The 12,769-nt window shown below is 51.2% G+C and overlaps 4 protein-coding genes across 4 annotated transcripts; 2 read left to right on the top strand and 2 right to left on the bottom strand.

Annotated features, from left to right (window-relative positions):
- Positions 1-3,723: 3,723 nt before the first annotated feature.
- On the top strand, positions 3,724-4,565 carry CABS01_05207 (rpsU-divergently transcribed protein; the record flags this gene model as incomplete). The annotated part of the gene is made up of 2 exons (XM_060538577.1): positions 3,724-4,161; positions 4,233-4,565. 2 exons carry the CDS (start codon positions 3,724-3,726, stop codon positions 4,563-4,565), a joined length of 771 nt encoding a protein of 256 aa, XP_060405749.1.
- Positions 4,566-4,909: 344 nt separating this feature from the next.
- CABS01_05206 (RecF/RecN/SMC N terminal domain-containing protein) lies at positions 4,910-8,642 on the bottom strand (the record flags this gene model as incomplete). Its single annotated transcript, XM_060538576.1, has 4 exons — positions 4,910-4,943; positions 5,015-5,115; positions 5,191-8,460; positions 8,514-8,642. The coding sequence occupies 4 exons, from the start codon at positions 8,640-8,642 to the stop codon at positions 4,910-4,912; spliced, it is 3,534 nt and encodes a 1,177-aa protein (XP_060405748.1).
- Positions 8,643-9,437: 795 nt separating this feature from the next.
- CABS01_05205 (uncharacterized protein) lies at positions 9,438-11,343 on the top strand (the record flags this gene model as incomplete). Its single annotated transcript, XM_060538575.1, has 2 exons — positions 9,438-9,684; positions 9,749-11,343. The coding sequence occupies 2 exons, from the start codon at positions 9,438-9,440 to the stop codon at positions 11,341-11,343; spliced, it is 1,842 nt and encodes a 613-aa protein (XP_060405747.1).
- A 175-nt stretch (positions 11,344-11,518) lies between these two features.
- Positions 11,519-12,226, bottom strand: CABS01_05204 (uncharacterized protein; the record flags this gene model as incomplete). The annotated part of the gene is made up of 1 exon (XM_060538574.1): positions 11,519-12,226. One exon carries the CDS (start codon positions 12,224-12,226, stop codon positions 11,519-11,521), a length of 708 nt encoding a protein of 235 aa, XP_060405746.1.
- Positions 12,227-12,769: the final 543 nt, after the last annotated feature.

Below are 12,769 nucleotides of genomic sequence, written 5' to 3'. Positions count from 1 at the left end.
CGTCACTAGTCCCTTGGATGCTTGGATCCAGACGATATTGTTGGCGACTGGAGCTGAGGAAAGGTAGATTGCTTACCTGAGGTGAGCTACCTGGCCGTGAGCTAAGGTAAGGTCGGTGAGGTAGCTAGCTGCCTAGGTAGAGCAAGGTAGACCTCGGTCAGTATTCGGGCTCCAAGGTAAGGTGGTTTATCCAATGCTGAAGATGGTAACTGACAGAGGTGAAGTGGGTTTGCTGAGGAAGGCGTGATGATGCCAATGGAAGGACGACAGTGCCCAACTGTATTGAGCACTGGATCGATGGATGGGGAACTTTTTGGCGAGGGAAGGTAAGGTAAGGTAAGGAAGGTAAAGAGGCACGGAGGATGTTGTGCCTTTCCGGTCTGCTGAGGAAAAAAGAAAAAAAGAAAAAAAAGGGCGAAATGCACGGCAGACACGGTACCTACCTAAGGTAGGTACGAGTACTGAGGTACGGAGTGATATGGGCAACAAGCCTGGGCGAGGCCACCTCTCAGCGCGAATGCAGCCAATTAGAAGCTCGGGAGCTGAAGAGGGAAGGCAGGCTCGAAGAGCGCCAGGCACCATCAGGCACCCATCATTGTTGGTGGTCAAGCTCGACACCTTTCCTTGCCATAATTACTACATAGTACGTACATGCAAAGACCTACCTACCTATCCAAGGGCAAGGTGCCTACCTACCTCACCTACGCCGTAAAAGATGATACAAGCAAAGCAGGTGAAGTGTGAGAATACGGCGTTGGCGACTACCTAAGCACCTCAGGTATCGGATCTCATGATATTCACCTGTCCCGCCTACCTGTACCTAGTTACGGATACACCACGCATTGCTTACCTCTAAGTACCTTGTTATCGAAGAAAGTTAATTCTTTCTGAGTCATAAGTACAAGAATATAGTTTTAATAAAATAGTGTAGTGCCTACCTAGCACTTGAATTAAGATACTTTTTTAAGCTTGCTATAAGAGAAAGATAACTATATTACTAACTACTTACTATCGAGGTCCGCAAGTAGTGCTATAGCTTTAATCGCTATAGCTTTAACCGTGATAGCTTCGCCCATAATAGGCAAAAAGTCTAATTATAAGTCCCTTAAAAGCCTCTTATCAAGAGCTATAAGAGCCTCCGAGTATACTGAGTTGAAATGCTTACCAAGATACTAACAACTAAACCAACCCCACGATGACGACCTTAATAAAACACCTGGTGGATAACGCTAGAATCCTCGCCGACGATATAGCGCCTCGGCTTCCTCCTACAGCTCGAGGATAATCGCCTTAGATAGCATTAGAAGTCCATTAAAAAGCTCTCTCGAGTACTCCGGTACATCCACTACTATCTCCGCAATAGTAAGACTCCCGGCGCCTACGCATAAGAGTGGGTTACTTACCTCTAGATAGTAATACTAGCTTACTAATAAGCTATTGAAACTGCGATTCTAGCGATCCCTTGACGAGGGAGAGGGTAGAATGGAGGAAAGGATGGGTAACTTGTAAAAAGGGTTGAGGTTGAACAGTGCGGAATTCGAGGGCAGGGTAGCGTCTACATATACTGCGGCAATCCTCTAGTAATACAAAACGATGGAGTTAAACAGTGGCATTGCTTACCTCGTTAGGTGCTCAGGTACGTTAGTGTAAGATTCACTACGCAGTACCTACCTTAGTGTCGCGTCGTCAAGAAGGGATAATCAAGGTACCTAAACTTCTTGGACTTTCTCTACAGTAGGTACGGAGTACTCACTCTGGATTCGACGTTGCGCCCGTAGCTCCCATCCTGATCCGTGCATAACCCGACGACTCTCCTGCAGTACGAGCTTTTTCACGTTCATTGGCCATTGGTGAGCTGTGCCTGTGGAGACGAGCTGCAGGTAATCATGTAATTAATGTGAACACTGAACAGGCACAGCAGATGGCGGAGCTCCAGCACCCTCAGATGGCGAATCATGTTGGTAGAGAGAATCATCCAATTCATTAAAGTACGAATACTGCCTAGCATCGTGCTCTTCACTCTGGCAGCTTGCTGCAGCTACCTACCATCTACGGAGTACCTACCCGGGTACGGCAAGGTAACATCGACTGATACACTACAGAGCACACAGCAACTGAGCTAACACCCCCCCCCCCCCCAACCTTTTCACCCCTCCATGAGTACCTGCTATTGCACAGTAGTAGTGAGGTCTGACGGTCCCGAATGGTGGCAGAAATGGATATTTCCCGACACTCGACGCCAAATCTACCATTGTCAAGTTACCATACTACTAGCATCTATCTACGGATGCCAATAAAGCACCACCAGCCACAGACCATGCAGATGGAAGGCATTTGACAGCCGTTTCACTTCGTTTGCTTTATCCCCAGAGTAAATCTCAGCCAGCCCTACAGGCTGCCTCGCGCGTAAGGTAGGTAAGTACATGAATTGCCAAAGAGTCGAAAAACTCGACAGCATCGCGGTTTGAGGCATGGCACGGCCAAAGGACCTTGATGTTAATGGAAGATACCTACGCTAAGTGCCTGCTTGCCTACCTCAAGGTACTTCCCCACTCTGTCTACCAAGGTGTCACGTCTCCAGGACTATCCTCCCTGTCCAGTCGCAACCTTGAGGGCCATCGCGGTGGCTCTGCAGCCTCTGCTGAGAGTCGGTATCCAGTCTTCCACAACGGGTTGAATCATGACACCATGTAACAAGCACGGTCCGTTGGGTGTTTTTGACAAAGCCGGCAGGAGAGCCTTGGCCCGAATGTGGATCGCAAAGCACGTCTAACTGTGCAGCACTGCAGCTCCTAGCCACTGATGGACATTCCATCAGCTCGCCGGCGACTACCTTAGTACCTCAACCGTTCCGCTCTGTTTCCCACCCTAAGACGACCTTACCTATCAGTATCAATGCATTTCCTCGGCCCGTTGATGTGGTGGACTAGGTGTTACTTATTCGTGCCTATACGTTTTCGGTGTTGGCTGCGACATATGGTTCACCAAGACGCAAACACAGCCTGCTGATACCGTGCACATAAGGTAAGTAGATCGGGCCATTTACAACTTGAAGGGGCGTGTTATATAGTGTTCAAATGATCACATTGACGTGGGTGCGTAAATGTGACCTGAATCTCAGCATCTGGAAACCAATCCAGTCAGTCCAGTTGCTTGAATGGACCATCATATTGGCGCAGATGCTGTGTTACCATGGTGAGAAAAATGAGGCGTACCGCAGTTACTACTAGGTAAGGTAGGTTGCCGCTTAGTTGTCCGTACTGAGAGCAACCCAAGTGTGGTTTTCTTACCTATTCGACTACTTCCACAATTAGGCACCGATAGAGAGGCTTCAATATGTATTCTTCCCAGCCTTCCATGTTCTTCGATGATACTTACTGCTCTGGATTCATAGACTATGTTTTGTTAATCTTTTAGCTTGGTGTTGGTGAATGATTAATTATCGTCATTGAAGTATGCCGACTCAAAGGCATAGGGTGAGGTACAGGGGGGGCTTAGCTTAATCCCTGGAGCAATTGGCCGATCCGAAGAGCCAGTGCGTGCAGGTATGTCGCCCGGGCGGGTTCACCCGAACAGTTCGGGATGGCTGAGCCTAGGAGAGGGACGGGCAAAAAAAAAAAAAAAAAAAAAAGGAAGCCAGTCTAGAATCAGCCAACTTTCGTAGAAACCACAGGCTTGCAATACCCGTATGTCAAAGAGCCCGCCTCCTCCTCCCCCGTCGTCATGTCCGTTCCTTGCCGTCCGACTGCCAGGTTGGCTTTCCGCTCCCTGTGCCAATGTCCGAGAGCTTCCGCAGTCGCGCCTCGGACGACTCGTGCCTACCATTCCTACGACCACCCGGATCCGACAACAACCTTCCACCCCCACGAATCGACGATCCTCTCCGCCGCGTATAAGCATGTCCCAGAGTATGGCTTCTCACAAAAGGCCCTCGCCCTCGGCGCCAGGGATACTGGATACCTTGACATCAGCACCAGCGTGCTGCCGGACGGTCCTTTCAGCTTGATTCGATACCACCTCGTCACAAAACGTGAAGGCCTGGCCAACAAGGAGAAGGAGGTGTTCGGAGAGAGCTCGCAAGTTGGTATCAGTGAAAAAGTAGAACTCCTCACCTGGGAGCGGCTTTTAGAGAATAAGACCGTCATCGACCGTTGGCAAGAGGTGAGTACAACCCCTTTCTAGAGTCTGCTTGGGAGACTGTTCTGGCTTGATACTTATGATGGATGCAATAGGCCCTGGCGGTTATGGCACAACCGAGCTATGTGCCTGCTTCCCTCAAGGAACTCGCCAAGTTGGTCGATGAGATCTGGTTCCTTTCCGGCGACACTGCCGTCGACCCCTCTTGGTATACCAAGCGCGCCAGCCTGTCCATGATCTACGCGTCGAGCGAGCTGTTCATGACCAACGACAAGTCGGCCGGTTTCAAAGACACCAGAGCCTTCCTGCGGCGGCGACTGAGTGAGGTCAAGGAAGCTGGTGGTGTTATGGGTTCTCTCGGACAGTGGGTTGGTTTCACAGCTAGCGCGGGTGTCAATGTTCTGAGGAGCAAGGGGATTCGAATCTAGGCCTCCTCAGCGGCAACGACATGTGTATAACAGGAAATACCGAGGCCCAGGTCTCGCTATGTATGCTATTGTATATTATTGTTTCTAGTACGCGGACTTTGTTGCTCGCTGATGATGTCCCTGACGCCCTTCCAGCCAGCCATCTCACTCAATGCTGAGCCGACACGTCCTAACTTAGGTAGATGAGCCCATGTCCATGACTATGAGGGGGGGTATGTTGCCCAAACGCCTGTCACTGCCAAGAAATCACTTGTCCCTTCACCCGCGCTTTTTGATAAACGAAAACTGATTAAGTTGAACGCCGTTGCTCATGGAATTGTGAACGAAATTAGCCAGCCGTGGCATCAAACCAACGTCCGCTGCCGGGGATCGGTTAAACTGTTACATGTGTTAGCCGCAATTCAAAGAGGAGCAAAGCGAGGGTTGTCCTCCAATGTAGAACAACGCACCGGATGATCTTGACGTCCTTGTCAAGCGTGGCTCGTCCTTCAATCGCATTTGGTGTAATCATGATGTACTGACGGGATACGGAGCGTCTAGCAGCGGTGATCTGAAAAGAAAGGGGTTCTTGTTAGCATAGTAGATACAATTATACGAAAATTACACGACTGGAAATCAGACTTACAAGCATGTTTGTGCTGATGGTACGGTTGACATTATCCATGAACACGTCAAATTCGTCCAGACATCGCAGGGGTGAGCCCATTGCCTCCCAAATGGCCAGCAGCATGCATATAGATGAGAATGATTTTTCACCACCTGACAACGTCTTTGTGCTCCGGCCAGCAGTGCCCTTGCGGGTTTCATCTGGTTCCACGAAAAGTTGCAGCCGGCGCTGCGGGTGGTCTATGGCAAGCTTGCCCCTGAAACCTCGCTCGCTCAACAAGTACTGGAAGCAGATGCGAGCACGTGCCGAGATATGTCGCTGGAACAGTCGCCACCTGTTCAGTCGATCTTCCAGATTGAGCTTGCCTGCCGCCTGCTCTTCCTGCTGGCCCTTATAAAGTTGCTGTGAAGCTTCATATGCAGCTTCAGCCCTAGCCGCACGTTCCTTGATCTCCTCGTCCGACGCCCCCAATCTTTGAGCCCTCTTCTCCAGCTGTTGGTGAATAACAGCGTACTTGCTCTCGATACTCCTATGAGTTTCGCCTTCCTCGATGTACACTCGCTGCGGCGCCTTGTCCATGGCTTGTTGAGTGAAGTTGGCGACCACTTCGGCTTGTTCGTCACGCCTCGTTTCTGCTCGTTCTCTCTCAAGCACCGCATCATCACGGTCCTGGAACGCGCGATTCTTTTCGAGAACTGCCATTTTGCGCAGGTCTTCCGCTTTCTGGACTGCGAGTTGCAACTTCGTGATTCGAGCCTGAAAATCTTTCATTCTCCCCTTCTCATCGGCAAGCGTCCTCTTGCACTCTTCGCATTTCTTATTGAGTTCATCTTGTCGCAGTCGCATTTCGCCATATTGGGTTCCGTGATGCTCTCGTTCAGCCTTAATCTTCTCCAACTCTTCCCGGAGAGAGATAAGGCGACCATCCGCTCCTTCGTATTGGTCCAGTTCAGCAGAGATATTCTCAATTCTGGCCTGGACCCGCAACAACTTCCGCTCCAGCGATTGCCCCTGTTGTTGCTGGTTATTGAGAGCGGCGTTGCATTTTGCGACTGTCTGGTCGAGCTCCCGCCGCTTCAGCTCTATCGAGCGTAAGTCCCCACGTAGATGAGCCAACGATTCCTTTGCCAGACTGATTTGTGTTTGGTCGTCAGACTTCATCCTAGGCGCCCGGGGGAAGGGGTTGATGGTTCCTGTGTTATATCCTGCACCGCTTGACCGGGCCATGCGAAGGCCGAAACCTCTCTTACCAGCGCCATCATGGAGAGAAATACAAGCTTGGACGTTTGGAGGAGGTGAATCGCTCATCATGACATCTTCTGCCTTCGTCCTCTCTCTTATCAGAACGATTTTGTCGATAGTGTGTGCCACAATGAGCTGACTGCGGACCCATTCATTGTCGAAATTGAGTACCCGGAGAACAGTGTCAAAGGCTGCGTCCGGCTCCCTGAGTTTGGTGTTGAGTGGCAGCCGTTTGCTGATGATGATTGGGGGAAAGCGCTGCAAGTTGACTTGTTGCATGAGTTTTGTCAGTCGTTGTTGGTCAGACTTGTTGGATACAAGGAAGCCATCCAGCGTTGCGCCAAAGACCGTCTCCAAAATTGGGGACCACTCAGGTTGAGTGAGCTGAACATGGGCTCCAATGGGCCCAACGGGCTTTTCGTGGAACCCGTTTTCTCGCTCGATCGCTTGAAGAAGGAGAGGTATCTTCTTATCATAAGCAGCCCAAACAGAGCCTCTGTTCTGCTCCAGGCTGCGCAAACGTCCCTCGGCTGAGGTAATTTCCGCCCTCTTCCTATCGACATCGGCCTTGCCCCCTTGTAAGGCGCTCTGGGCATGATTGAGCTCTGCCCTGAGTTGCGGCACTGTGTCATTCTCGTCGGCGATTTGTTGTTTAATTGTAGACTCTTCTGTTCTTGCTTCATTCAGAAGACTCTCTTGTTCCTGGCGGGCGCTCCCAGCTCCAGCGCCCAGTCGCTGCTCCTCGGCTTCAATCTTGGTCTCAAACTCAGCCACCCCTTGTCCGGCGCTTTTGAGCCGTTGTTGAACATCTCTGAGTTGATGGTGTATGTCGGTGACTGATTGCTTGGCCTCTTGGTACGCTTCGTCGGCGAGGGCGATACTTTCCTGAATAGTACCGGCTTCCTGTGATTCCGTCTCGACTGCACCTTGAGCACGCTCAAGGTGCTCATCGCGCTGACTTAAAGCCTGTGTTGTGCGCTCAATGAGCACAGTAGCGCGTTGAATTTCCCCGTCCAGAGCAGCGACCTCATCGTTGTACTTGACGAGCACATCTTCTTGCTCAGCTACCTGTGACCAGTAAAGCTGGTTACGGAGACGGCGATATGTCTTTCTCATTTCTTCGTTCTTCTGAGCAATGTCCTTGAGCTTCTGCGCCTCCGAATGCTCTCTCTTCGCACGACGGACATGTTCCTCTAGGCTCGGTAGCTTTGCTTCGTGACTCTCGAGAATTTCCGTTAGGAGTTTGTAGTCGTTGTCAAGCTGTTCGAGCTGGACACCTCGAACAAAAAACTTGTACTTCATAGAGGGTGACGAAGAATTCAGAAATTGTCGGGCATTGTCCTGCGATAGAACGTTGAGTGGATTGTCGACCTGCAAAGCCCAATACTCGGAGATCTCATCAACGTCGGCCTTCTTTGTAGAAATTGTTTTCCCAGTCACGCTCTTCAGCTTGAAGCCACTGGCGCCAGCCCTGGAGAAATGGCGTTCGACTCTGATGGTTTCGCCGTACAGATCGGGCTGGTAGGCGTCAATGCCCTGGTTCTTGATCCTCACAATGATGACAGAATTGTCTCTCCCTTCCTTGATGAAGCTCTTGAGACTTCCGCCTCTGTTGGTGGAGCTAGCCTTGCCACCAAGACACAAGGTTAGGGCTGTGAGGACTGCACTCTTGCCACTTCCATTCTCGCCGACGATGAAATTGATCAGGGGACCGAGCTCGACAAAGAGGCGCTCGTGGCACATGAAGTTGATGCACTCGACACTCTCAATAATGCCGTTCTCGGCAGCATGGTTGTCGCCGATGCGCTGCGGCCGGCTTTTGATTTTCTGCGTAGCACGTTGATCGTCTTGATCCTCGTACTGCAAGTGCCTGAAACCATCGTCCCGGGCGATTTCGTATTGGGTTCGGGGAGGCGATTCACGGCCGGCTCGTCCGTCTTCCTCTTCTTCGTCCGCAACGTCTTCGCTTCCGGAGCTTGGGGATTCATCCCTTGGGGGTACCGACTTGGTCGGCTGAGCAGTGTTTGATAGTCGAACCCGCTTTGACTGCAGAATTCCAGAAGTGTCAGTTGATCTCATAGGTAATATTCTGAACTCACATTCTTGGAGAAACCTACGGGTGCGTCCTGAGCGAGGTTGGAGCTTTTTTGCCGCACCTCAACCAGCTCCTCCTCCTCGTCTCCGCTGCCTGCTTCCGAGACGGCGTGGGATCTCTTAGCGGGGGCCATGACGAGTAGCCCAGAAGATGCGCCTGCGTTGAGATTTTGCGACGTCGGGTAGTAGAAATTCAGTGCGCCTATCGCACTTGGTGTTAACAAAGGTGGACGCAGATTTTGGGGACCTGTCGTTGGATAACTTGGGCTGTAGCCTTCCAGATTGAATGACCACGAAAGCTTCGTGCGACGCGTCGGATGACGGAACGCGACTGTGTGGTTATCCGCGGTGGGGGCTGAGGTAAGGTAAGGTAAGTTAACCTGGAAGGTATGTCTGCCTGCACCTTCCATTAATCGAGCACTTAACGCGTACAGTGCTCCGGGCAGACATTTATCAAAGTCACTGTGCTAAGGCACCTGAAGGTAAGGTAGGTGACCGGGGCTTTGGTGGGGCGCTCTTCTGGGCGACTACGACTCTCTTTGCCGTAGGCAGGTGTTCCAGCACCAATAGTCTTGAAGGTCTGGGATGCAGTTACCATCGAAAGAGCTCTATCAGATAGATAGATCGAGGTGAACAATACAGGCAAGGCAAGCCTGCACACTCCAGACTAAGGGCCTACTTATGTGCAATTACGAATTTAATGCGAAGGTCCTCAAGAATTCTCGAGCATTTTTTCGAAATCGCTTGGCTTCCATTGAAAGAAGTCATCCAACCTCCACTCAAAATACCAGCCCTGCCTGCGACTGAGTAAATCACGAGCTAAAACCCACGGCTCTGCCACAACAGAACAACAGTAACAACAATTTTGTCCGCTCTCTGCGCGTTTACAACTTCATCTGGCCAGCCAAGGTATCTCGAAGCTATTTGTCATGGCTGATCCACAACGAGGAGCTGGAGAAGCTGGGGGCCGCCACGAACAGAATGCTCCCGACCTGCGAGAAAATTGCGTCGAGTATAGCATTTTTCTTGTTGACGCCAACGCCTCAAATGATCCCCTGAAGCAACTTTCCAGACTCGACGATCTACGAAAAACTGCTCTGCAACTTGCAAACTCCCTGACCGCAGACTATATTTGGCAAAAGGGCCTCTTCACTCTCGATGTGGTTACAGAGCAAGGTTCGTCCCCCCCCCCCCCCCAGAATGATTCAATCTTTTGATTTGAGTGCTAAGACTCCGACAGGCAACTCGTTTCTCCGAGGAATCACTGACTACGGAGATTCGATCGAGGACGAATGGCTGATTGTCTATATCCTCAGAGAGTTTTCCAAAGTTCAACCCACTGCATGGATCCGTGTCTATGACGCTGATGGGGAGTTTCTCCTCATAGAGGCAGCCAACGTTCTTCCCAAATGGTTGAGTCCTGAGACAGACCAGAACCGTGTTTGGATTAACAATGGCCGTCTACGAATCATCCCTCACACAACCGAAGACGGCACTAAAACCCGGCTGTTGGCATTATCGGACGCTTTGCGCGTTATAAAATCCACCTCCAACTCTCTCTTGCACTCAGAGTTCATAGAGGCTGAGGCTTTCTATCGCCTTGAAAAGTACCCTGGCCATATTCACAAGTCCATACACCACTCGCTCGTGACAATTCCTCGAAGACTTGTCCATGTCCTACGCCAAACTCCCAAGGCTGTTGCACCAGCTGTGGAGTCCTTCTACCTCCGCGATGCGCTAGATCTGAACACTCTTCTGTCCAGCAAGAAAAGTCATACTTTTCCCCCGGTCGATCTTGTCACGGTGAGCGTCAAATTCACCAGGGTGTTGTTCGCCCAACTCAGATCGCAAAGGTTCGAGCCGCCTGCCCCTTGGGCTGGTATTATTCAACGAGTCAAGGGGGTCGAGCACACACATTTGGAGATGGGCATGAAACTCACATGTGGATTCGAAATAATGCTCAACAATGTTGACAAGGCCGATAGTCGTGAAGCCAGGGCGGCTAGTATTATTGTACAGGACCTTGAGGAGGATGGAGATTCAGTGCTCCCTACAGACGAACAAATCCGCAGCTGGAGGGACGCCGGTCGCGATGATGACGAGTCCTGGATGGACATCAACTACGAAGACTTTGAAAGAGAGCTTTCAGGACGCCAAGGCGGGACCGAATCTCAACCGAACCCGAGCTTTGGAGATGCCACAACACAAGCAGACCTGCGCAAAATCGTCTCCCGGTTCGAGGCCTTTCTCAACGATGAGAATGCAGGACTAGACGGTGCCGAGATCGATGAAATGGACATTGATGACGACGACGACGACGGATCCGAGGGCATGGAGACAGACGAAGATGACGAAGACGAAGACAAGGCGGTCAGCTTTGACGAAGCGGAATTTTCTCGCATGATGAGAGAAATGATGGGACTAGCACCCATAGAGCTCGACGTTCATGATGTTCCAAGCAAATCGCCTGCGGCAAGAGAGAATACTAAAGCTATTGGGCGAGACGAGGAACCTGACGGAGATGACCTTCGGAAGCTTACCGCTGAGTTGGAAGCTGAGCTCAATGAACACGGTGCTCTAAAGTTGGACCAACCTCGAGACAGAGCCCTAACCCAGAAAGGGAAGGGGAAAGGCAGTGGGCCTGAATCAAGCAATGATGATGAAGAGGCAGACGACGAAGTTGACATTGACTACAATCTAGCCAAGAACCTCCTCGAAAGCTTCAAGGGTCAGGGTGGTATGCCGGGTCCGGCTGGAAACATTCTAGGCATGATGGGACTTCAGCTTCCGCGAGACGAGGACGACGATGCCGGGGAAGGCAAGAAGAAGCGATGAAGAAGACAAACGTCCAAGATCTTGTAGGTCATTAATCAGTCTTTATTTAAACGACGAATGCATCTTCCTCCAGGAAGCAACCGTACGCCAGGCTCTAGACGTGTCTTTCCCGAAGTATGTTCTAAGAATGTTCGTTCATCATAAGCATCACCTTTCGATACACGACCATCTTCTACTAGTCGGACGATTCCCCGCTCTTCGACCGTTTCTTGGCCGGGCTTGATTCGCCACTTGGTCTTCTTCCCCTCCGTGTGCCGGCGTCATCAAGAGCATCAAGCTGCGACAGGATAGTGTTCAACCTCTTTCGTGCCTCCAGCTCGCGTCCGCTGATGTCCTTTTGCGGGCGGAAGTATGTTCTCGCAATGTGCGTGATTGTATGGTAGCAGTCGTACAGCAGCAGGCGGACGTGAGCTCTCTCCTTGTCCTCAATCAGATCCGAGGAAAACATTGAGATGATGGTGTGTCGAGTGTTTGAGGACCAGTTGAATCCCGCAAGAAAATCACCACTAGGCTCACGACCGATATTGAGAGCAAAAAGTGGATCTCCAAAGACGAAGTTGCTCCAATCCTTCATGCCAGCCATGACGATGCCATCGTCGTGTTGGAGAGTCAGTGACGCGTTGTCGTCTCCGGAATCCGAGCCGTTATCATACTCATCGCCAACCTCACTACTTGCGTCACTACCGCGGCGGTCTGTGTGTTGAAATCTTCCCTGCGGTCTGCACTCGACCAGAGATGCGTCGTCTCCGGAGCCTCGTTTTCTGAACACAAGGGTGTTGACATCTTTGCCGACGTCAACAGCCACCAGCCGGGGTGTTTTGATTCCATCCAGCACATGCTCGAAACGCTTGAACTGCCGTCGAATGGCACTGTAACCCAACATTACTTGCATATCCTCCCCGTCACGAAGCACTGCCTCTAACATTGAGTGGAAGGCCACAGTCCAGGAATGGACGCCTTTTGATTCCATCAATCTCGCGGCTACATCTCGCCTCGTAGACTTCGTGGAGTCTGTAGCTGGTGATGGCGCACATGGAGGTAGAACAGCAAATGCAGGTCCGAATCGTCCAGTGGGTGACACTTGCTCACAAAGCTGCCGATATAATTGACCAGTTTGAAAATCAACTGTTCTCCGTTCGGCCGATGAGAGTGGTGGACTGAGTTCGGAGATGGGGGTGCCTAGTGTTGGCTTGACGAGATTGTATTCGAGGCCCAGCTCGTTCGTGGCGGCCGTATGTGATATGAGGGTTGGAACCAAAGCCCGCAGTTCTTGTACCGCGACATCAGAACAATTCGTGGTCCCACTCTCGTAAGTGGCAATGGGAGAGGTTGACCAAGGCGAGCCTTCTGTTTCCGTAACTTTCTCATGGAGAAGAGGCGTCTCGACAGTTTTGCCAGCAAGCCATCTTAATACGGCAGCCTCCGA

The sequence above is a fragment of the Colletotrichum abscissum genome (assembly GCF_030869225.1).
Source record: "Colletotrichum abscissum strain IMI 504890 chromosome Unknown Scaffold_10.1, whole genome shotgun sequence".
Classification (NCBI taxonomy): domain Eukaryota; kingdom Fungi; phylum Ascomycota; class Sordariomycetes; order Glomerellales; family Glomerellaceae; genus Colletotrichum; species Colletotrichum abscissum.
The sequence above is the reverse complement of the archived record's forward strand: the minus strand, read 5'-3'. Positions and strand labels throughout refer to the sequence as shown.